This window comes from Pelophylax lessonae, assembly GCF_965119305.1.
Source record: "Pelophylax lessonae genome assembly, chromosome: 4".
Classification (NCBI taxonomy): Eukaryota; Metazoa; Chordata; class Amphibia; order Anura; family Ranidae; genus Pelophylax; species Pelophylax lessonae.
This window is the reverse complement of record NC_138771.1, coordinates 431,100,821-431,125,826: the sequence shown is the minus strand read 5'-3', so window position 1 is coordinate 431,125,826 and position 25,006 is coordinate 431,100,821. Positions and strand designations below refer to the sequence as shown.

General features: G+C 41.5%; 1 protein-coding gene across 1 annotated transcript in view; it reads right to left on the bottom strand.

Annotated features, from left to right (window-relative positions):
• Positions 1–253: 253 nt before the first annotated feature.
• RELL2 (RELT like 2) overlaps positions 254–25,006 on the bottom strand; it is a gene marked incomplete at its 3' end in the record, with an annotated part of 115,474 nt that continues 90,721 nt past the window's right edge. The window contains exons 5-7 of the mRNA XM_082253612.1: positions 14,291–14,479; positions 11,742–12,153; positions 254–343 (exon numbers count right to left, since the gene is read on the bottom strand). Of these exons, the coding sequence (XP_082109738.1) occupies positions 254–343; positions 11,742–12,153; positions 14,291–14,479 (691 nt within the window). The remainder of the gene's footprint in view (positions 344–11,741; positions 12,154–14,290; positions 14,480–25,006) is intronic.

The window sequence follows — 25,006 nt, the reverse complement described above, 5'->3', positions numbered from 1 at the left end:
AAATTCTCTTGGGTCATAAGAAGAGATGTTAAAAGCACCATTGAAAGGTAGGGTGAGTCAAGCCAGATAGTCTAGATTAGTCTAGAGAGAAAAAATATAGGGTCGTAGACTGACCAAGGAGTGGCTGGAATAGTAATTCAGTCCACTAAAAATAGATGACTTAAAAACTCCCTCACTATTCTGCAAAAACTATTATGGGTGTTGGAATAGAAATTAAAATCTATGGACCAAGGATGCAATTCCCTCCATACATCTACAAGGCCATTTGATTGAAGAAGGTTACACATATGGGCTTTTTGGGAAGGATCATGAGATGGAATAGTTCCAGAAGGGCATTGTCTATCTAAAGAAGAATTCAAAGTTATGTCGAAATCTCACATCAAAAATAATGTACCCTTAGAATGATGAGATATTACCCTGAGAAGGTGGGAGAAGAACTTTTTTTTTTTTTTTTTTTCATTCAATAAGTTTTTATTGATTTTTTTACAGAGTTAACAATACTCACACATGGAGGACAACAGTAGTGGGAGAAGAACTTATTAGGGGTGTAATTGAGACGATTGTTACATCCTGATTACACAGTTTACTTTGCAGTAATAAATATCTGTATATAAATCCATCTGGGTTTGGACTTATACCGGTTACAGTAAGGGAAACTTATAAGGCCGGAATCCGGGGTTGCTTAATTCAGATGGCTTCCCAGAGGAAAAATGAGAGGGAATACATGATCCAAAAGCTCACCTTTTTTTTAGCTACAGTGGAGGAATTCTGGAAATCACATCTTGCGGCAAATCTATTAGGGGTGTAATATGTGACGATTGTTACATCCTGATCACACAGTTTACCTTGCAGTAATAAATATCTGCAATCTCTAAGGTGCATGAGAACACAAGATTGTAAAGAAGTGCAATCAAGACCCCTCAATGTTTTTCTAGTGACAACACAGTGTAAAAAGAAGGGAAGTGCAGAGACAAAATATGAGGAGAGGAAGAGGAGGAGAATCTTGTCTCTTGCAAGCATACGATGTTCACTTATCTCAATTTAGGATAATGAAAACACTTTGGTTCTCGGAACAGAGGAGCTAAAGCCCTGAATCTTTTGTGAATAGAGCACTAGTGGTTTTGTAGTCACGGTGAACAATGGGATGTATGTAATGGGGAAGTATATGGAAACTGTGAGAAATGGACATAATCATTAACTCAATCAAGCCCAAGTCTGTGGGGAAGAGGGGAAGAGTAGCAAAAAGAAAAAAAAAAGTAGAAAAGAAGAAAAAAAAAAAAGCCAAAGTCAATATGAAGAATGTACTACTTTTGAAAAATGTCCTAGCTATACAGAAAATAATGGTGAGGGTACTCTACGAGCTAGATACATAGCTCCTCAAACAATGCCTAGAATTTGGGGAGGGCTAATGAGAATAGGAAGGGAAGACAAAAGAGGTGGAAGGGAGAATGGGAAAATTCAAGGCAAGAAAGGTTGGCCAAGCAAGTAAAATAAAAGGAGGAAGATTACCTAGGGATAGGAACAAACATAAACCATACAAACATTACTCCAAATTGGGCAGGGATCTAAGAGAAGGCAAACATCTCCAACACCCTGCCCACAAAGAGGTGTCACACATTAGAACACTTAGAAGAACATCTTAACATTTAACTTACTATAAACTAACCGCAAAGATATGCCAATATCGCCACTGTTAACAGTGTTGATTGGTAAATATCACACAAACCAAGTCATAGAATCAATATCAGAAACAAATTTGAGAATCCATATAGGAGGGTCAGACCTTGTGTAATGTACTATTGGGATCTTATGTCCCTTAGATCGGGTATTCTAGAGAGACAAGGAAGATTCACCAGGACACCATGATGAAGGCCTCAAAGATAATAAAAAAAAAAAAATTGGAAGAATGTCCACGGGTCAGTGTGTCCTCAACATAACACATAGGCAGATGTAAGCAAATGATCCATATGATGTTTTATCTCAATGAAAACTTTTTTGTGGGAAAAAAAAAGATCCATAATAGACCAATTAAAATTCATTTTGCAAAGGAAAACTTGAAAACTGCAAAACTGAGCCAGTCCTGTGGTAAGAAGTGTAAGTCAAAGAAAGAAATGAGGCGGTTCAATTCCAATCTGTCAATAGGGATAGCAGGCACCAGCTTATAGAACAGCACAATGGCAGTAGAGGTGAGGTCGATTATAGATTTGAGAACGCCTCGAACCACAGATTGCCCCTGCGGGATCTATTCTCTAAGTTCTCAAGGCATAGCATAATGGAAGCCAACTCCCCTTTAATTTAAATTAAAATGAAAGGGTGGCATCGTCACTCTAATGGTGAGTGTTGTGTGGGTCTTTGGCAGCCCGAATGTCTGTGGTTTTGCTCCCTTTCTTCTGGTTTCCACTATTGCTAAAAGTGAGGATATTCCCCCCATGGGATACTCACAGAATAGGGTGTATAGTATAGGGCAAGCGTGTCCATAAGACCATGTAGACCATCCTGTACTGAAGCCTGTGGCAAAAGGGTGGGAGGAAGCAGCTGAGTTCCTTATAAGGACTCTAGACAGAAGTGTTATTAAAGAATGCAACTGGTGATATGATGTACCGGTAATACCTGGTCATCCACTTGACACTGTAGGGTTGATTTCTTAAAACTGGAGAGTGCAAAACCTGGTGCAGCTGTGCATGGTAGACAATCCGCTTCTAACTTCAGCTTGTTCAGTTAAGCTTTGACAAAAATAACATGGAAACTGATTGGATTCTGTGCAGAGCTGCACCAGATTTTGCACTCTCCATTTTTAGTAAACCAACCCCTGTGCTCTGTCACAGTGGGCATGCCCCGAAGGGCTCTTCAGGGACTGGGTTCCAAAGTGAAGGACCATGACCGTTGACCTGTAAAACACCCTGTGGCATTGCACCAAGTACCAAGGTAAGTGTCTATGCAGGATCCAGTGTCCAAAGTAACATTACAGACTGTCACCATAGTGTGGGGTCTAGGTTTGTTCTCTGCGTTTTACCAAGGTTGTGTTGATCTGGATACACTGCTTTTAATCTGACATTAGAAGACAGTAAGTGCCCATTCACACTACCGTGACTTGTCAGGTGACTGGTCAGCCTGACAAGTCGCGGTCCATGCAGTGCTACGGGAACCGTTCTAATAGGAGCGACTCAAGTCGCTCCGACTTAGAAAATAGTTCCTGTACTACTTCGAGGTGACATCGGAGAGACTTGCATTGACATTCACTATATGAAGTCCGTGCAAGTCGCGGTGCACGCGACTTCAAAGGTCGCCCCCGAAGTCATGCCACGGTAGTGTGAACCGGGACTTAGGGTTAGATTGAAGAATCTGTAAATAAAATAATAAAGAAAAAAAATAAACTGGTTAAGTGGGGTTATAGGCGAGGTGCCCAGGGGGCATTTTCTCCAAAGATGTGCCAGTGTCCAATTATCTGAAGGTATGTAACTATAACCCATAGTGTATAAATATCCTGCCTGTGTCCTGTACTGTGCAATTATGATATTCTGGTCCACATCATTGCAATATGTGGCCTTGGTGTTCAAGCTTTTTTTGTTATCATGAGGTAAACTACCACATTTTGTTAACATACGTTTTTTACATCCGGGCAAATTGAACAGTATAAGAGAAAAATATATAATTTTGATCACTGCATTTACAGTGGGGATCGAAAGTTTGGGCACCCCAGGTAAAAATTTGTATTAATGTGCACTTGTGTTTGGGTTTTCTTGCAAAAGTTGTCATGGGTGTGTAAGAAAAATGTCATTGTGAGCTCCTTTGGGGCACAAGGACTAATGAGAACATGTATGTTCTGCAAAGTGGTCTGCAATATGGCAATACTATATACAGTGGGGATCGAAAGTTTGGGCACCCCAGGTAAAAATTTGTATTAATGTGCATAAAGAAGCCAAGGAAAGATGGAAAAATCTCCAAAAGGCATCAAATACAGATTAGACATTCTTATAATATGTCAACAAAAGTTAGATTTTATTTCCATCATTTACACTTTCAAAATAACAGAAAACAAAAAATGGTGTCTGCAAAAGTTTGGGCACCCTGCAGAATTAATATCTTGTACTGCCCCCTCTGGCAAGTATCACAGCTTGTAAACGCTTTTTGTAGCCAGCCAAGAGTCTTTCAATTCTTGTTTGAGGTATCTTTGCCCATTCTTCCTTACAAAAGTCTTCCAGTTCTTTGAGATTTCTGGGCTGTCTGTCACGCACTGCTCTTTTAAGGTCTATCCATAGATGTTCAATTATGTTGAGGTCACGGGATTGTGAAGGCCATGGCAAAACCTTCAGTTTACGCCTCTTGATGCAATCCCCCGTGGATTTCGAGGTGTGTTTAGGATCATTATCCATTTGTAGAAGCCATCCTCTCTTTAACTTCAGCTTTTTTACAGATGGCATCAAGTTACCATCCAAAATTTGCTGAAATTTTATTGAATCCATTTTTCCTTCTACTCGTGAGATGTTTCCTGTGCCACTGGCTGCAATACAACCCAAAAGCATGATTGATCCACCCCCATGCTTAACAGTTGGACAGAGGTTCTTTTCATTAAATTCTGTGCCCCTTCTTCTCCAAACGTACCTTTGCTCATTCCGGCCAAAAAGTTCAATTTTAACCTCATCGGTCCACAGAACATGTTTCCAAAATGCATCAGGCTTGTCTATATGTTCATTTGCAAAGTTCAAACGCTGATTTTTGTGGTGAGGATGTAGAAGAGGTTTTCTTCTGATGACTCTTCCATGAAGACCATATTTGTACAAGTGTCTCTTTATAGTGGAACAGTGTACCACAACTCCAGTGTCTGCCAGATCTTTCTGGAGGGATCGTGCAGTCAAATGTGGGTTTTGAATTGTTTTTCTCACAATCCTGCGAGCTGTTCTGTCTGATATTTTTCTTGGTCTTCCAGATCTTGCTTTAACTTCCACTGTTCCTGATGGCTGCCATTTCTTAATTACATTCCGAACAGAGGATATTGACATCTGAAAATGCTTTGCTATCTTCTTATAGCCTTCTCCAGCTTTGTGAGCGTCAACTATTTTCAGTTTTCTAGACAACTGCTTAGAAGATCCCATGGTGCTGATTGTTGGGGCAAGGTCAGATGAGTCTAGGCATTTAAAACATTTGAGATTGACATCACCTGGTCTTCCCAGACGATGATTGAGAACAATCCATGACACTGGCAGGTCTCAGCCTTGCAAAGGGGGCAGTGCATGCTATAAATTCTGCAGGGTGCCCAAACTTTTGCAAACGCCATTTTTTTGTTTTCTGTTATTTTGAAAGTGTAAATGATGGAAATAAAATCTAACTTTTGTTGACATATTATAAGAATGTCTAATCTGTAATTTGATGCCTTTTGGAGATTTTTTCCATCTTTCCTTGGCTTCTTTATGCACATTAATACAAATTTTTACCTGGGGTGCCCAAACTTTCGATCCCCACTGTATATAGTATTGCAGACCACATTGCAGAACATACACGTTCTCATTAGTCCTTGTGCCCCAAAGGAGCTCACAATGACATTTTCCTTACACACCCATGACAACTTTTGCAAGAAAACCCAAACACAAGTTAAAAGTACAACCTTCATACAAACGCTGTCTCAGGTGAGATTCAAACCTAGACCCTATATCCAAAAAGGCAAAAGCACCACCCATTTGACCACCGCTTTACAAGCATTCAGTTTCTAACAGTCACTTTCCAATTTCAGTGGCTGCCAAGCTGCAACAAAGAATGTCTCGGTCGATCCTACTGGAGACGCAATATGTCCTGTAATGCTGTAATGTGTTTGTAACTCAACACACATACTGTAGACTCCTGTGCAAGCTAAACTAAACTATAGGCACACTGTAGTGTATATAACAAACACTCACTGCTGCTCAACCCAAGACAGCCGTATGCTTCAGTGAAGTTGTGGTGCTCGCAACAGGCTCCCGATAGCCGTTCCTCCAATGCTGGAGCATAGGACTCTATCTGTAACTTTTAACCTGTGATTAATAAATTGTATTCGTGTGTCGCTCTATAATACAACACTGTTAAAGTGTATGTTTAGCCACACTTTTTTTCTTAGCAGTTTTGGATACAATATGGAACATAAATATACCCATCAGGTTATTTTTTGCTGCCTGTGTCCTGCTGAGAAGATTTACCACCTGTTCCAGAGACCCATCAGAAAATAAGAGCAAATCTCTACAAATTGAATTAAATTCCCCTCTTAAACAGTTGTCACTGAATAGGTGCCCCCATTAAAGATTTATTCTCACATCTTGTTCTAGGGACAACTCTAAAATTCTGAATTTCACATTCTTTTCTGTCATTGTGACAATAGTTATCAGGACTAATAAAGAGCATGCACCTCCCCATTGAAGACACAGAGAGCAATAAACACTTGAAAGGGGTTCTAGTACGTTCCTATTATATTCAATTCAAAACTAAAAAAAAGTTTGGCAATACATATACCTTGAGCAAATAGGAATTTGCAAAAGGTGCAGGTATCCATGAGTTCTTTGTGTTTCAGCAGTAGGAGTGTATAGACTGCTACTCTGAGCATGTAATTGAGCAGGGTCTGGGAGTGTTTACAGTGTAAAGGAGAAATGAACAGGAAAAACAGTCACTAAGCTGGAGCTTCTCCAAAAAAGAAACATTCATTTGCACAAAGATTATGTTTCTTCCCAGTACAAAGGCTGCTTATACAAATAACAGTATCCTTTCCATGAACATTGGACAACTAAACCTACAGGCAAAAGGCTGTTGTGGAGCAAGGAAATCAGCTTTTTTTTACAGCACAGGTATTTTGAGCTCTCACAACGAAACTATGAGGGCGGCCATTTCTGACCTCCTTCTGAAAATGTTAGTTGCCTAGTTCTTCTTTTGACCCCCTTGGTTTTAATACTTTGTCTGCAATTTACCCTGAGAAACTATACAGATCTGAAAAGTCAAAACTCCTGACTTGTACACTGTTCCTGGGTCTGTGACTCTAACGTTTACAGTGGGGAAAATATTTATTTGATCCCCTGCAAATTTTGTATGTTTGCCCACTTACAAAGAAATGAAGGGTCTATAATTGTTACCATAGGTGTATTTTAAATGATAAAGACAGAATATCAACCAAAATCCAGAAAAAACACATTATAGAAATGTTATAAATTGAGTTGCAGTTACGTGAGTAAAATAAATATTTGATCCCCGAGCAAACATGAATTAGTACTTGGTGGAGAAATCTATGTTGGCAAGTAAGAGGTAAGATGTTTCTTGTAGTTGGTTACCAGGTGTGCACACATCTCAGAAGGGATTTTGGTCCACTGCTCTTTACAGATCTTTTCTAAATCCTTAAGGTTTCTTGGCTGTCGCTTGGCAACTCGAAGTTTCAGCTCCCTTCATAAATTTTCTATTAGATTTAGGTCTGGAGAATTGCTTCTTGAGCCACTCCTTTGTTGCCTTGGCGGTATGTTTTGGGTCATTGTCATGCTGGAAGACCAATCAACAAGCCATCTTCAGTGTTCTGGATGAGGGAAGAAGGTTCTCATCCAAGATTTTATAAAACATGGCCCTGTTCATTGGCCCCTCAATGTTGAAAAGTCGGTCTGTACCTTTAGCAGATAAACAGCCCCAAAACATAATGTTTCCACCTCCGTGCTTGACTGTGGGGATGGTGTTCTTAGGGTCAAAGAGCTGAGTTAATGCAAAAGAGCTCAATTTTAGTCTCATCTGACCACAGCACTTTCTCCCAATCCTTCTCTGAATCATTTAGATGTCCATTGGCAAACTTCAGACGGGCCTGTACATGTGCCTTCTTGAGGAGGGGGACCTAGCGGGCGCTGAAGGATTTCAGTCCATAGCGGCGTATTGTGTTACCAATGTTTGGTTTGGTGACTGTGGTTCCCATTGCCTTGAGATCATTCACAAGCTCCTCCCATGTAGTTCTGGGTTGATCCCTCACTTTTCTCATGATCATCCTTACCCCATGAGGCCAAATCCTGCATGGAATTCAAGACCGAGGGCGATTGATGGTTATTTTGTATTTCTTCCATTTGCGCAAATCCAACAGTTGTCTCCTTCTCACCAAGCTTCTTGTTGATGGTCTTGTAGGCAATTCCAGTCTTGTGCAATTCTTTCCCTGACGTCCTTTGACAGCTCATTGGTCTTGCCCATGATGGTGGGTTTAAATGATGGTGGGTTTGAATGGAAGGAGATTCTGTGGACAGGTGTCTTTTATACACATAATGAGTTGGCGTTAGGAATACCATCTTGATATGACAGGACTAATCTGTGTACCACATGAGCATATACTGTAGCCAGTCTGTGGGAGCCAGAATTATTGTTGGTTGGTAGGTGGATCAAATACTATTTTTATACTTTATTTATTCTGGATATTTGGTTGATATTCTGTCTCTATCATTTAAACTACACCTATGATAACAATAACAGTATCTGACAAAAGTGAGTACACCCCTCACATTTTTGTAAATATTTTATTTATACTGAAGAAAAGAAAACTTTATACTGAAGAAATTACACTTTGCTACAATGTAAAATAATGAGTGTACAGCTTGTATAACAGTGTAAATTTGCTGTCCCCTCAAAATAACTCAACACAGCCATTGATGTCTAAACTGCTGGCAACAAAAGTGAGTACACCCCTAAGGGAAAATGTCCAAATTGTGCCCAATTAGCCATTCTCCCTCCCTGGTGTTATATGACTCATTAGTGTTACAAGGTCTCAGGTGTGAATGGAGAGCAGGTGTGTTAAATTTGGTGTTATGGCTCTCACTCTCTTATATTGGTCGCTGGAAGTTCAACAAAACACCTAGTGGCTAAGAACTCTCTGAGGATCTAAAAATAAGAATTGTTGTTCTACATAAAGATGGCCTAGGCTATAAGAAGATTGCCAAGACCCTGAAACTGAGCTGCAGCATGGTGGCCAAGACCATAAAGCAGTGTAATAGGACATGTTCCACTCAGAACAGGTCTCGCCATGGTCGACAAAAAAGAGGTTGAGTGCACATGCTCAGCGTCATATCCAGAGGTTGTCTTTGGGAAATAGATGTATGAGTGCTGCCAGCATTGCTGCAGAGGTTGAAGGTGGGGGGGGGGTCAGCCTGTCAGTGCTCAGACCATACGCCACACACTGCATCAAATTGGTCTGCATGGCTGTCATCCCAGAAGGAAGCCTCTTCTCAAGATAATGCACAGGAAAGCCCAAAAAATTTTGCTGAAAACAAGCAGACTAAGGGCATGGATTACTGGAATCATGTCCTGTGGTCTGATGAGACCAGGATAAACTTATTTGGTTCAGATGGTGTCAAGCGTGTGTGGCCATAACCAGGTGAGGAGTACAAAGACAAGTGTGTCTTGTCTACAGTCAAGCATGGTGGTGGGAGTGTCATGTTCTAGGGCAGGAGTGCTGCCGGCACTGGGGAACTACAGTTCATTGAGAGAACCATAAATGCCAACATGTACTGTGACATACTGAAGCAGAGCATGATCCCCTTCCTTTGGAGACTGGGCCACAGGGCAGGATTCCAACATGATAACGACCCCAAACAATCCTCCAGGACGACCCCTCCCTTGCTAAAGAAGCTGAGGGTAAAGGTGATGGACTGGTCAAGCATGTCTCCAGACCTAAACCCTATTGAGTATCTGTGGGGCATCCTCAAATGGAAGGTGGAGGAGCACAAAGGTCTGATGCCATCATGGAGGAGTAGAAGAGGAGTCCAGTGGCAACCTGCGAAGCTCTGGTGAACTCTACGCCCAAGAGGGTTAAGGCAGTGCTAGAAAATGATGGTGGCCACACAAAATATTGACACTTTGGGCCCAAATTGGACATTTTCCCTTAGGGGTGTACTTTTGTTGCCAGCTGTACACTCACTACTTTACATTGTAGTAAAGTGTCATTTCTTCAGTGTTGTCATACGAAAAGATATAATAAAATATTTGCAAAAATGTGAGGGGTGTACTCACTTTTGTGAGATACTGTATAGACCCCTCATTTCTTTGTAAGTCGGTAAATTTACAAAATCTGAAGGGGATCAAATAATTATTTTCCCCACTGTAGCAGCAATCTCTTGTCTGCCCTTAAAGCCAGGTCATTTCTGGTATGTATCTATTTTAGACTTGTACCAAATTGCATTATTTCTGGATGAAAATATTTGATCTTATTAATACCTGTCTGCAAATAAATATACCAATGTCTCCAGAACTGATTTTGTTGGGTATACATGATGATGACCAAAGACCACATAATGCAAAAATTAAAGAATTAATTAAATGCAAAGAAAGAATATCTTTGTCAATGGAAGTCGTCTCTACCACCCACAGTGACATCATGGGAACTTTCTGTTACCTCTGTATAAGTTGACATACATGAACAGAAATTGTCCCAAGAAGTATGATAAAGTCTGGCTGCCTTGGACAGCTCAAAAATGTCCTGGTTCTCTCTGGTTGGTGCTTCCCTGCCTCCCCTGATCCTTACCCTATCCTACTTTTCTCTTTCCACGTCCTTTCCTTATCCTTTTCCTAATCCTCCCTTTTTTGCTTGTCCCTCCCTATCCTCTTTTATTTTCTTGCTCTTTAATCCGGTGACTTCTCTAACCAGATGCATTTAGATTTTTGTAATGGCTATTTGTAATGCATTATGACTGCTATTTTGTTCTTATGACCCTACCATTACTGTTGTTTGTTTGGTATTGTTACTTATGCCATGTGTAACAATAAAGAAATCCTTATTAAAAAAAAAAACAAATAGAAGCATTTGTTTCTCCATTCTGGTGCATTGGTAGCCCACTAATTTGAATTGGCTGCCTTAACGCAGCTTATTTAACATGCATTTATGTGCATACATACATTGGACAAGCCAGAACACCAAAGTGTGAATTGGTTTTCCAAGGGCATGTCCAGCCAAAACTTTTTTTTATTAGCTTTGGACAGAGAAATGGGTAGATTCCCTTTTTGGTTTTTACTGCCATTCAGGACTCCTGTAGAGAGATGTACCTGCACTTCCTGTCTTAGGGAAAGCTAGAATCTCTTTCAGGATTTTAATGGTTGTCTGAGTCCCTGTTGCAGATTACCGTTCACTTCCTGTCACAGTCACGGGGAAAGGAAGTGAGGGAAAATCTCAGATAGTCCCAGTTAGTAGTAACAACTATTCAAGGATTCCAATCTTTCCCATGCTATTTAAAACATTTGTTCAAGTAGAACCATAGGCACATTTTTTTTTTTTTTTTCATTTTTGATAGAGCAAGGGAGGATTATAACCCCTGTCACATTTTTTTACCATCTGTGTCCTATTGTGGAGATTTCCCTTCACTTCCTGTCCCATAGCCAAACAGGAAGTGACAGGAAATCTCTGCAAATTAAGGTAATTTCTTGGGGACCCACATAATTACCAGAAATAGTGACCCCCATTGGAACATTTTTCTTCTATTACTTTTCTAGGGACAACCCAAAATGTATTTATTTTTTTAAATTTTACTTTCAATGATAATGGTAAATAGGACAAATAGAGAGGTTGAATCTCCTTAACAGGGGCTCAGAGAGCAATACAAACTGACAGGGGTTCTAATCTATATCTACTCTGTCCAAAACTAAAAAAAAAAACGTAATAACTTTAGTTGTACTTAAGCTAATCTCCGTACCATCTTTTGAAGGCTACATTTATAACAGTAATGTTACTTATTGACAAGGTACACATATAAAATGGTGTATTTTATTACCACCAGCTATACCTGCTCTTCTGCTGATCCGGATATTTCTTTTCTTTGTTCCTTTCTTCGAAGCTGAAGTATATCCACTCTTTCTCGCTGTGCTACTGTCTGCTCCGGTGCACTGCTTCGTCTGTCTTTGATTCCTTTGCTATTTGCTACGATTCTTTTACTTTTGTCCTCTGAACTTTTAAGCCCATTCTTGTCTTTCAATCTGGACTCTGCATCATTTTCACTTTCCAGCTTTGTTAACCCCACTAACTCAGGTCCATTTTGAGACTGGCCCACCGAAGCCCTGTGTGTAGTGAAACCATTCATTGACTTTGCAGCTTGTTGCTCCTCAGCATTGTCAGATGATACGGGGTCACTACCAATGTTGGGATCATCCTGTGATAACTGAATACTTGATTTCTTTTCAACATGGGTAACCCTGAATCTAAAAAAAAGAAAAAAAAGAAAAAAAAAGAAAACAAGGATGCATCTCCAAACATAATCTTAAACATCTAAAATATATGACTTTGTTATGGCTTTAATCACCCACTGACTTTTTACGCCTTTGAAAATGAAGTCTCTGCCTCAAAATTCCTAACTCCTCCCATCTGTTATGGACATAACCGTGGATGGGGGACACATAGTGCCTCGGTGTCTAACTACTTTTTTTATTTAAAATTTAGTGCTTCAAGCATTTTTTTTATATAACCAATATTTGCTTTTTAGCTTATATTATTAACCACTTAAGCCCCGGAAGATTTTACCCCCTTCCTGACCAGGGTGTTTTTTTGCGATTTTTTTACTGCGTGACTTTAACGGACAATTGCGCGGTCGTGCGACGCTGTACCTAAACTAATTTCACATCCTTTTTTTCCCACAAACAGAGCTTTCTTTTGGTGGTATTTGATCACCTGTGCGATTTTTTGATCATGCGCTACACACAACAAAAGAGCGTAAATTTTGCAAAAATAACAATATTTTTCACATTTTTTTATATGAAATTCCCAAAAAAAAAAATGTAAAAATCAAATTTTTTTAACATTTTCGGCCAATTTGGTTTATGCTACATATGTTTGGTAAAAAAAAATCGCAAAACGCGTATTTTGATTGGTTTGCCCAAAAGTTATCGCGTTATAGCGATTTTTGTCATTTTTGGTGTTTTTTTTTAACGAGTAATGGCGGCGATCTGTGATTTTTTTTGCGGGACTGCGACATTGCGGCGGACAGATCGGACCCTTGACTGAAATTTTTGACACTTTTGGGGTTACCAGTGACATTACTGCAGTAATCAGTGCTATACATATGCACTGTTACTGTAAAAATGACACTGGCAGGGAAGGGGTTAACTGTATTGGAGAGGGAGGGGTTAAGTGTGTCCTAGGGGCGTGCTTCTAACTGTGGGGGGACATGGCTACTACTGTAAAAACAGAGATCAACGGTCCTACATAGTAGAACCGTCCGATCTCCATTTTTACACAGGGGAGAATGACAGGCGGCTTGTTTACATAAGCTGCCTGCCTTTCTCCCTCTCTACCGACGATCGCAGTGTCACACGCGCGGACTCCTCAGTGAACGAGCCGGGGCGGGCGCGCGCCCGCTATTGGCTCACAAGCCGGTCACAGGCTAGTGACGTATATATACGTCACTCTGCCTGGCCGGGGCTGACTGCCGCAGTAAATATACTGTGCGCAGTCGGCAAGTGGTTATTGGCAATTATTAGAGCTGATAATCATATTAACTGCAGAGTCTCATTAAAATAAATTCCATGAATGCTGTTACTGATAGCTGAGTACATGGGGCAGTAGCAGGGAAGATATTGGAGGTAATGTAGAAATCTACTCTTCCTTTGTGCTCAGTGGTTTGATCCACCAGCCCCTATGTTACCTCCATTATCTTACGTAGGGGTGGGTGGAAGAAATCACAGAAACCAGTAGCAATGACCTAGAAAATCTACACTACTGGAAATGTTAAATTAGCCTTTCTCATCCCTTTCAATATTACAGAACCCTAGAAAAAAAATGTCCAGTCTAGGGAAAACCCATGCTAATAATTACTATATCTACACAATACATTAATGTGATGGTCACTTGAAGTTTGTTCCGTACACTTGTGTTGTTGTTAACAATCCACCTTCCCTACAGATAGCTAAAAAGATCATTGTTGTCAGCAGTTACTTATCTGAGAGGCAGAAATTTATTTTTGCTCAAGGAAGCTCTAGCGAACTCTGGAGGAACCCTAGGGTTTCACGGAACCCTGCTTGTTCTAAAGGATCTTCAACAGGAGATTTATCCTCAGTACAACAGAGATTAGCAGCATAGACAGCAGATGTGGTGAGTAAGCATCTTCTTTGCAGGTAAAATTTATTTTATGCATTTATTTAAGTGCAATCATAACTAAATTTGCAAACTATTAGCTTGCTGCAAACTATTAGCTTGCTGCAAACTATTTAAAATGCACAAATATGTAGTTTTTGCAAAAATAAGCATACTTTTAAACACACACAATTTACAAGAGAATTAGGACCTCCAATGAACTTAATAATCTCTGTATGTTATTTTGTATAATTCAACTCTTTAGGATACCTTCCAACAGAGAAGACTGTGACCTCTCCAGGATGCGGCTTCCCCTTGCTATCCTTTGACCGACCCATGCGGTGGAGCAGGCTCCTTTTCTTACGGGTACAGTGAATGCAGGGAGCCTGCGTTGACCCCAGGTGGACTGTATGATGATGGGTAGGCCCAGCATCTTGGCTCTCACGGTGTGGACAAAGACTAGTCAAAAGCAGATAAATATTATCATTATAATTCCACTCATTGCTGAAAATGTCAAACTCATGGTAAGAGATAACTTATAAAAGAATCGGAATCATAACCTGCATGCCTTAACCTATAGCAACTAATAATGTATACTTTCCAAATGTCACTTTTTTATTTGTATTAGTTATTATTAGGGATGCACCGAAATGAAATTCTTGGCCGAAGCCGAATAATAATGAAATTCTTGGCCGAAGGCCGAATACCGAACGCGGTGTTTCGCATTTTTTCCATTTATTTTGCCAATTTTTTGTCTTCTCTCTTGTCCTCTCGTGTCTCTCTCTCTCTCTCTCTTGTCCTCTCACTCTCTCTCTCTTGTCCTCTTGTGTCTCTCTCTCTCTCTTGTCCTCTCATGTCTCTCTCTCCCTAAATGGTACTGTAGGGAATGGGATTCAGTGCACACTGCAGCCTTGTACCATAGGTTTAATGTTAGTGACACTGTAGGGATTGGGAAGGATGCTGGGAATGGAAATCAGGAAGCATGCAGGCAGCCTTGTAAATTTTAATTGCAGATACAGGGCACTGGGCAGGTCAGGGTTAATATGGTAACATCAATTACTCAGTGACAGTCAGTCAGTGTCAGTGTGGACTCGATCAGATTATACAGTGACAGACAGTCTCTCATAGTGGTGGTAGTAGGAGGCTGGAGGTGGACTAGTAGGAGCCTGGAAAGGAGCACAGCCGCATACATACATACATTACTCACTCGTGCACTGCAGCCCGCCCCACACATTCAGTGAGTCTTACTCTCCTCCCTAGTTTTTTCAATGGCACATTCAGGAAGCCAATCACGCCGTGCAGGCACGCGTGATTGGTTCGCTGTGTAGCTAATCACGGCGTGATTGGCTTCCTGAATGTGCCATTGAAAAAACTAGGGAGGAGAGTAAGACTCACTGAATGTGTGGGGCGGGCTGCAGTGCACGAGTGAGTAATGTATGTATGCTCACCGCTGAAGTGTCCCGGCTTCCCCGGCCTAACACGGAAGTCTGTGAGTTCTCCTGTCCTCCTCCGAGTCCCTCCCCCTGCCTATGTAAATATCGTGACCTCGGCGATATGAATATCGCCTACGGCCACAGAACGATAGTCGATATCATATCGACTATCGTTCAGCCCTATTGTTCGGCACAAATTTATTCGGCCTTTTTACTTATTCGGCCGAACACCGAAAGTGCTTTTTTTGCTATTTTCGGCCGAATAATGTTCGGTTGCCGAACATTCGGTGCATCCCTAGTTATTATTGCACAACACATGCTGTTAGAAAAAAAAAAAAACTGTCAGGCCAGAGTCCATGATATTAACTGGTTTGTAAATTAAAAGAAAGAAAAAAACTGTCTTAAAAACTGCATTACATTCTATTATTATATATAAATGTATACAACAGAACAGCAGGTATTTGTTGAAGCAGGTTGAATGTGTCTGCGATTCGCACAAATTTAAATGGGCCTTGGAGAATATCATGGCAAAATTTTATCAGTCAGTTAGAGGACATCATTACCAGCCACATGATTGTTTTTTCTTTATTTTGATTAGTATAGGTTATATCTGTGTATCTAAAAAAAATAATCTATATGGGGACACCGGTCTGTTTTTTACTCTATTATATACTTTTTTTACTCATTTATAGATAATAATAATAGAGTCCATTGCAGTATTTAACTACTTCAGTACTAGACACTTTTACCCCCTTCCTGCCTAGGGCAATTTTCAGCTTTCAGCACTGTCACATTTTAAATGACAATTGCGCTGTCATGCAACACTGTATCCATATTACACTTTTATAATTTTTTCCACAAAAATAGACATTTCTTTTGGTGGTATTTAATCACCACTGGGTTTTTTAATTTTTTGCTAAATAAATGAAAAAAGGCCAAAATAAAAATAAATAAATTAGTTTTTCATTGTTTTTTGTTTTAAAACTATGCAAATAAATAATCCTTCTTTAAAAATGTAGGCCAAATGTATACTGCTGCATTTCTTAGGTGAAAATAACCCAAATCAGTGTATATTATTTAGTCTGTAGGAAAGTTATAGAGTCCACAAACTATGGTACATATACCTGTATCTTAAAATCCATCAATCCTGATGTACTGATGGCCTATCTCATTTCTTGAGGCTAGGACAGTACAAATACCCTCCAAATGACCCCTATCTCTTTGTGGAATCAAATCTTCTGGTAAGGAGCTTGCCTTATCTGTGGGTGGTGTGATCTGGTGCCACCTTCTACTCCCACTGCACTGAGTGTTTTTTTATTCTACACTTGGAAGGGAATCTTTTATCTTTTGGGACTTTCTATCTTGAGTTTAGACTATCCATATGAACATGTGTCCATCTGTACAGATATTATCTACATAGATTATTTCTTACACTTTGGTTATATATGATGAGTATAAGCACTTTATGATATTATTTTTACATGTGTTTCTCACATAGTGTTTGTCACGTATTTTAATGAAAAGCACATTTGAAGTGGTTGTAAACCCACTTTGGTGACTTTTACCTATAGGTAAGCTTATGATAAAGCTTACCTATAGGTGCTGTAAATATCTCCTGAACTTGCACTGTTTAGGAGATATTTACATTGCATGCAGGCGATGACAAAATCAGCGTATGCGCTCTGAAGAGCCCCGTGCCGCGACCGGCGGGATTGACGCCACGTGGCTCCGGCCAGTAATACAGCCGGAGTCCACAGACCTGGAAGGAAGACGGGCGAAGATGCATGCTGCCAGCAGTGGGAACAACGTGGGCTTCGTTGCAGGTAAGTGTCACATAATGTGCTAGTATGCTATGCATACTAGTACATTATGCATTTACTTTGCAGGGGGAAAAAAAAGGAAGAGTTTACTTCCTCTTTAAATTTAAAGGGGATAGCATAATTAATCCATGAATATTTATATAACTGACATTGGTCAAAATTGGCCCATTTAAAGCTTTTTTGCCTGGTGTCACTTCAGACAATAAAAAAAGCATGTGTTTTAATTAAAATGTTTTTGTGTTTAGCCGCTTCAATACTGGGCACTTTCACCCCCTCCCGACCCAAACCAATTTTCAGCTTTCAGCGCTGTCACACTTTGAATGACAATTGCATTGTCATGCAATGCTGTACCCGAATAAAATTTTTATCATTTTTTTGAGACAGATGGAGCCTTTTTTGGTGGTATTCATTCACCATTGTGTTTTTATTATTTGCTAAAAAAAAAATGAAAACATTTAGAAAATTTTGAAAAAAAAATGTTTTTTCTTAGTTTTTGTTAAAAATGTTTGTAAATTAGTCATTTTTTTCCTTCACTGATGTGAGCTGATGAGGCTGCACTGATAGGCTGCACTGATAAAACAGCACTGATGAGGTGGCACTGAAGATGAGGCTCTAATATGCAGCACTTATGGGCACTGATAGGCGACACTGATATGCAGCACTGATGGGCACTGATAGGTGGTACTGATAGGTTAAACTGATATGAGAAAAATGTAAAAAAGTGAAGTGATATAAAGTGACTCATACCAAATAATTAAAAACAAATTATATATCCAATTCAAATAGTGTATCATGTGATCAAAAATGTTCCGCACCCATAAGGTTGTACATAAATAAAATCTATATGTGATATAAAAGTTCATAGATGTGATACACACAGGTTTTGATAAACACTTCAACGTTGATAGAAGAAAGCTTTCTAACTCCAACCAAGAAATTACCTGTAAGCCGCCACCAATACAACGATTAAATGGACTCAAATGCTAACACTAAGTCAAATAGGCATCAGGAGAATTAGCTCTCCTAGACTAAAGCCTCGTACACACGCACCGATTGTTGGCCGTAAATTTTCGGCCGACGTCCGATCGGCCGATTGTCGGCTTGTTAGTATGATGCTTCCGACAACCGACTGCGACTTTTCGGCCGAAAAAAATCTGGTGCGCATGCTATAAAATTTTTGTTGGCCGTCACCAGAACGGCCGATTGTTCTTCAGTCAGTACAGATTTCGGCAGACAAAAATGTGATGAGCAAGACTGGGCATGCTCAGAGAAGAAAAAACACACGGAAAGTTAACCATCACATGACATCACTTCTGCAGTCGGTTGTTGTTGGCCGACAAAATTCGTGTGCAGTCTTTAGCACTTTTCAACCTACACGACAACACTGGACAAAAGACGGCCGATCGTTCGGCCGACAATCAGTGCGTGTGTACGGGGCTTTAGAGTTGTATAACAGATTCAACGTCCAATTGCACATCGATCAGGGTAAAATTTCTCTCTCATTCAGTAGGTTCAACATCATAAAAGCAAAAAGAATCTCCAAATAGTGTAAAATACCCAGGCATGTCATCATGCAATCCAATAAAATTTAAAATTAGAATGCAGTGGCTAGATGAACATAAACTCAGTTTATTTATGTACACCTTATGGGTGTGGAAAATGTTTGATCACATGATACACTATTGAATTGGATATATCATTTGTTTTTTAATATTTTGGTATGAGTCACTTTATATCACTTCAGATTTACATCTACATTTACATTACTTTTTTACATTTTTCTCATTGTGCAGCGATTTGTCTAGTTGTAGTGCTTGCAGCTGTTTGATATAAGGGTTTATAGCGCAGTCAATCACTAGAAAATGACACTGATATGCAGCACTGATGAGCACTAATAGGCAACACTGATGGGCACTGATAGGCTGCACTGATGGGCACTAATGAGGTGGCACTGATGATGAGACACTATTATGCAGCACTTATGGGCACTGACAGGCGACACTGATATTCAGCACTAATGACCACTGAAAGGCAGAACTGATAGGTGGCACTGACAGGTGACACTGATGAGCGACCACTGATGGGCACTGAAAGGCTGCACTGATTGGCATCACTGATGGGCACTGATAGGTAGCACTGATTGGCATCACTGCTGGGCACTGACTGGTATCATTTATGGGCACTAACTGGCATCACTGCTGAGCACTGTTGGGGCTGCACTCATAAACAGGGCACTGCAGTGCCCTGGTTATCTGTGCAGGTCTCCCCTTTGAGGAAATGCTGCTAATCGGCTCTCCTCTCCTCACACTCTGTAAGTGTGAGGAGAGGAAAGTTGATAAACGGCATTTACTTGTTTACATGTGCATGTGATCGCCGTGATTGGACACAGCTAATCACATGGGTAAAGAGCTGTGTCATCGGCTCTTTACCGAGATCGGGGATGCGGTGTATCCCCGGGACACAGCGCGCACCTGATCGTGGGCGTGCAAGCGCAGCAAGAGTGGGACAACATTATATGTCGCCCAGAAGAAGAGAGTACCGTGCCCACCCTCATTTGTCTTTACAGCGGGCGGGAGTTGGTTAAACACATTTTTGCTGCTTTGCAATGCGTTGTATATATGCGTTTTCATGCATTTTACATGCATTTTTGCACCTAGTACTTATCCAAATCATGGGATTTCAAATTATTGCTTCAACTTATTTCAAGGCTACAGGGATTCAAAAAAAATGTTCTTTCAATTGGATTTCAATACAGATCAATGATAATATGATAAAGTCATGTTGCTGAGGACAGTAAATTCCTCAGACAAAACATTCTTAGAATTCATTATGTAAAGGTATTGGTAATTAATCACTGAAAGATATAAAGTAGCAGGAATAGATTTGATAGAGATAATGGAATCCTACAATTAATCCATTATAGCAAGGATGCAAGACGATTTAATATTCCAAATGCATAGATCCATTAGGCTTGACTAGATAAATCAAAATCTTGCAAAACAATAAGATATACAGTATCTCACAATAGAGAGTACACCCCTAACTTTTTTGTAAATATTTTATTATATCTATTTATGTGACAACACTGAAGAAATTATACTTTGCTACAATGTAAAGTAGTGAGTGTATAGCTTGTATAACAGTGTAAATTTGCTGTCCCCTCAAAATAACCCAACACACAGTCATTATTGTATAAACCGCTGGCAACAAAAGTGAGTACACCCCTAAGTGGAAATGTCCAAGTTGGGCCCAACTAGCCATTTTCCCTCCCCGGTATCATGTGACATGTTAGTGTTACAAGGTCTCAGGTGTGAATGGGGAGCAGGTGTGGTAAATTTGGTGTTATAGCTCTCACTCTCTCATACTGGTCAGTGGAAGTTCAACATGGCCCCTCATGGGAAAGAACTCTCTGAGGATCTGAAAAAAAGAATTGTTGCTCTACATAAACATGGCCTAGGCTATAAGAAGATTGCCAAGACCCTGAAAATGAGCTGCAGCATGGTGGCCAGGACCATACATCAGTTTACAGGACAGGTTTGATTCAGAACAGGCCTTGTCATGGTTGACCAAAGAAGTTGAGCACACATACTCCGCATTATATCCAGAGGTTGTCTTTGGGAAATAGACATGTGAGTGCTGCCAGCATTGCTCCAGAGGTTGAAGGGGTGGGGGGGTCAGCCTGTCAATGCTCAGACCATACGCTGCACACTGCATCAAATTGGTCTGCATGGCTGTTGTCCCAGAAGGAAGCCTCTTCTAAGAATAATGCGCAAGAAAGCCCGCAAAAAGTTTTCTGAAGACAAGCAGACTAAGGACATGGATTACTGGAACCATGTCCTGTGGTCTGATGAGGCCAAGATAAATATGTATTTGGTTCAGATGGTGTCAAGTGTGTGTGGCGGCAACCAGGTGAGGAGTACTGGGCTGCAGGGCAGTATTACAACATGATAACGACCCCAAACACACCTCCAAGATGACCACTGCCTTGCTAAAGAAGCTGAGGGTAAAGGTGATGAACTGGCCAAGTATGTCTCCAGACCTAAACTCTATTGAGCATCTGTTGGGCATCCTCAAACGGAAAGTGGAGGAGACCAAGGTCTCTAACATCCACCTGCTCCATGATGTTGTCATCGAGGAGTGGAAGAGGACTCCAGTGGCAACCTGTGAAGCTCTGGTGAACTCCATGCTCAAGAGGGTTAAGGCAGTGCTGGAAAATAATGGTGGCCGCACAAAATATTGACACTTTGGACCCAATTTGGAAATTTTCACTTAGGGGTGTACTCACTTTTGTTGCCAGAGGTTTAGACAATAACGGCTGTGTGTTGAGTTATTTTGAGGGGACAGCAAATTTACACTGTTATACAAGATGTACACTCACCACTTTACATTGCAGAAAAGTGCAATTTTTTCCAGTGTTGTCACATGAAGAGGTATAATAAAATATTTACAAAATTGCGAGGGGTGTACTCACTTTTGTTAGATACTGTATGTACAGAAAAAGAAGGATTTTACGGTAAGTACAAAAAATCCAGTTTTCTCTATCGTTCATCAACAGAAGCAGCTCCATATCTTCTTAGACCATTGGGATGTCCTAAAGCAGTATATTCATGAGGGGTGGGAAGACAACGCAAAGAAGAACGTAACTCCCCAAAGGCTAAACGTAGCCAACCAGGTAATACGGAGCTCAACCAAGAAAAACTGGAGCTCACCTAGCAAAAATACACCCTCAAAGAGAACAACAAAAGATTCTCTTTAAACAGCAGCCAGCAAAACCTTGCGGCCAAAGGAGGCATCTGAAGATGCCAACACATCAACTTTGTAGAATTTTGTGAACGTATGCACAGACGACCAAGCTGCCGCTTTGAAAACTTGCATCACTGACGCCTGATGGCGAAAAGCCCAAGTGGCACTCAGCGTCCTAGTAGAATGCACCTTCACTGGGAAAGGAGGAACCTGACCCTTCAGTGAGTAAGCCTGAACAACCCTCTGCCTGAACCATCTGGAAATGGTCGCAGCAGATGCAGCCAATCCCTTACGAGGTCCCTCAGTAAGTACTAAAAGAGCATCAGATTTCTGAAAGACTCAGTAGCCACCAGGTAAACCCTGATTGCCGGAACCACATCCAAAGAATGCAAGGCAATTTCCTTAGGATGCTTGGGACAGAGTGAAGGCAGCACAATGTCTTCATTTAAATGAAAATCAGAAACCACCTTAGGGAGAAAAGATTGATTTGGGCGGAGTACTACTTTATCTCTGAGGACCACCAGATAAGGTGAACAGCAAGGCAACGCCGCCAATTCAGACACTCTGCGGGCAGAAGTGACGGCCACCAAAAAAGGCAACCTTCTGAGACAATGAGAGCAGAGGAATCTGCCGAATGTTCTCAAAAGGAGGCTTTTGAAGAACAGATAATACCAGATTCAGATCCCACGGAGGTAGCGGGGACCGTCTCAGGGGAGCCATCTGGCGCACTCCCTGAATGAAGGTACGAATCAAGGCACGCATAGCTAACGGGCATTGGAAATATATAGCCAAAGCCGACACTTGGCCTTTGCTAGTGCCCAAAGCCATCAGCAATCCAACCCCTTTCTGTAGAAACTCCAAAAACCTAGCAGTTGAAAACAAGCGAGGGTGCACCTTCAGCGATTCATACCATGAAATGTACGATTTCCACGTACGATGATATACAGTATCTTCCTGGAAGTCGACTCCTAGCCTTCAATAGCGTAGGAATCACAGAGTCAGAAAGACCTCTATCTCTCAACACCTGGCTTTCAACAGCCATGCTGTTAAAGTCAGCGCAGGATGGAAGATCGGCCCTTAAGACAGCAGATCTCCCCTAAGAGGAAAACTCCAAGGAGCATCGGTGACTAACCTTACTAGGTCTGCGTACCAAGACCGACGAGGCCAGTCTGGGGCCACCAGAATGACCAGAATTCCTTTCACCTTTACCCTGCATAGGAGCCATGGCAGAAGTTTTAACGGGAGGAAAGGCATAAATCAGCCGATACTGACCCCAAGGAGCCACTAGTGTGTCAGTGGTGTCGGCCAGAGGATCTCGTGACCTGGCCAGAAACCTCTGCACCTTCTTGTTGACACGAGAAGCAAACAGATCGATCTCGGGTGTCCCCCACCGAACACACAGAAGTGAAACACCTCCGGGTGTAGGGACCACTTCCCTGGGTCCAATACCTGATGACTCAGGTAATTCGCTTGCCAATTTTCCACACCTGGGATGTGCACAGCAGAAAGAGCTGGAACAAACTCTTCCACCCAGGCCAGAATCTTGGCCACCTCCTTGGCCACCAAGACACTCTTTGTGCCCCCCTGGTGATTGATGTAAGCCACAGCTGTGGCGTTGTCTGATTGAATCCGAACCGGACAATCTTGCAGATGAGTCATCCAGTGGCTCAGACAAAGCTTTATCGCTCTGAGCACCAAAACATTTATCAGCAATTTGGACTCCTCTACTGTCCAGGAGCCCTGGGCACAGAGCTTCCCCAGCACCCTGCCCCAGCCTGACAGGCTGGCGTCTGTGGTCACCAACGTCCAAAACAATGGGAGGAAGGACTTGCCCTGGCATAGGGCTGGAGACTGAATCTACCACAACAGAGCAGAATGTGTTGTGGCTCAACCGAATCAAAATATCCAAGAACTTTGGATCTTTGTTCCATTTGACCAGAATCTTTTTTTGCAAAGGTCTTGTATTTATTTAACTGAGTGAACGGAACCGCCTCGAAGGTTGATACCATCAGACCCAGGGCCCGCATGCAAGTTTTTAGAGAAGACAGATTGGTTGCCAACAGCGACCAAATCACCCCCCTGCAATTTCTGCAGCTTGTTCGGGGGGGGGGGGGGGAATGGGAGACTCTCACCAAAGCTGAATCCAGAGTTAGGCCCAGATAACCCAGTCTCAAGGAGGGTATCAGAGCAGATTTTTTAAAATTGATGGTGCACCCGAACTCCTGCAGGGTTGTGACAGTGATCGTCAGGTCACCCATCAGGGCTGAATGAGAGTCCGCTCTCAATAGGAGATCGTCTAGATGTCCCAGTACCACAATCCCCCCTTGGCGCAGCAATGCCAACACCAATGCTAGGACCTTGGTAAACACCCTGGGGGCGGAGGTGAGACCAAAGGGTATTGCCACAAATTGATAATGCTCTTCTGCCACTGCAAAGCGAAGAAACCGTTGGTGCCCAGCATAGATAGTAGATATGTGACCTTGATATCTATGGAGGCTAAAAAGTCCCCCTGATGCAGTGACGGATAGATTCCATCCGACACTACCCGCATGAAGTGGTTCAGGGCCTTGAGATCCAGGATAGGATGCACCTTGCCCTCCTTCCTGGGCACGGTGAACAGGTCTAAATAAAATCCTTGAATCAAAGAGGTCCACGGTTCCGGAAAGAAGCGGATGAGGGCACCCCTTCATGCAGATGAAGATTTATCAGCAGATCCGGATTGGCCAGTCTTTGATTTACTCGACCATGGCTTTTTGGAACCCCCAGAAGACTTGAACGTTTTTTCTTTTTCTTGCAACCCGGAGGTATGAAAAAGTCGCTTATGAGCAGTAAAGGAAGGCCCCCGTGGAAGACATGGTGCCTTGCCCTTAGAGGATTGAGGAAGAAGAGTACTCTTTCCCTCGGTAAGATCTTTGATCAACTGATCCAGAGAGGATCCAAACAACCTCTCCCTTGTAAGGGGAAGATCAGTTAAGGCCTTTTTGGAAGCC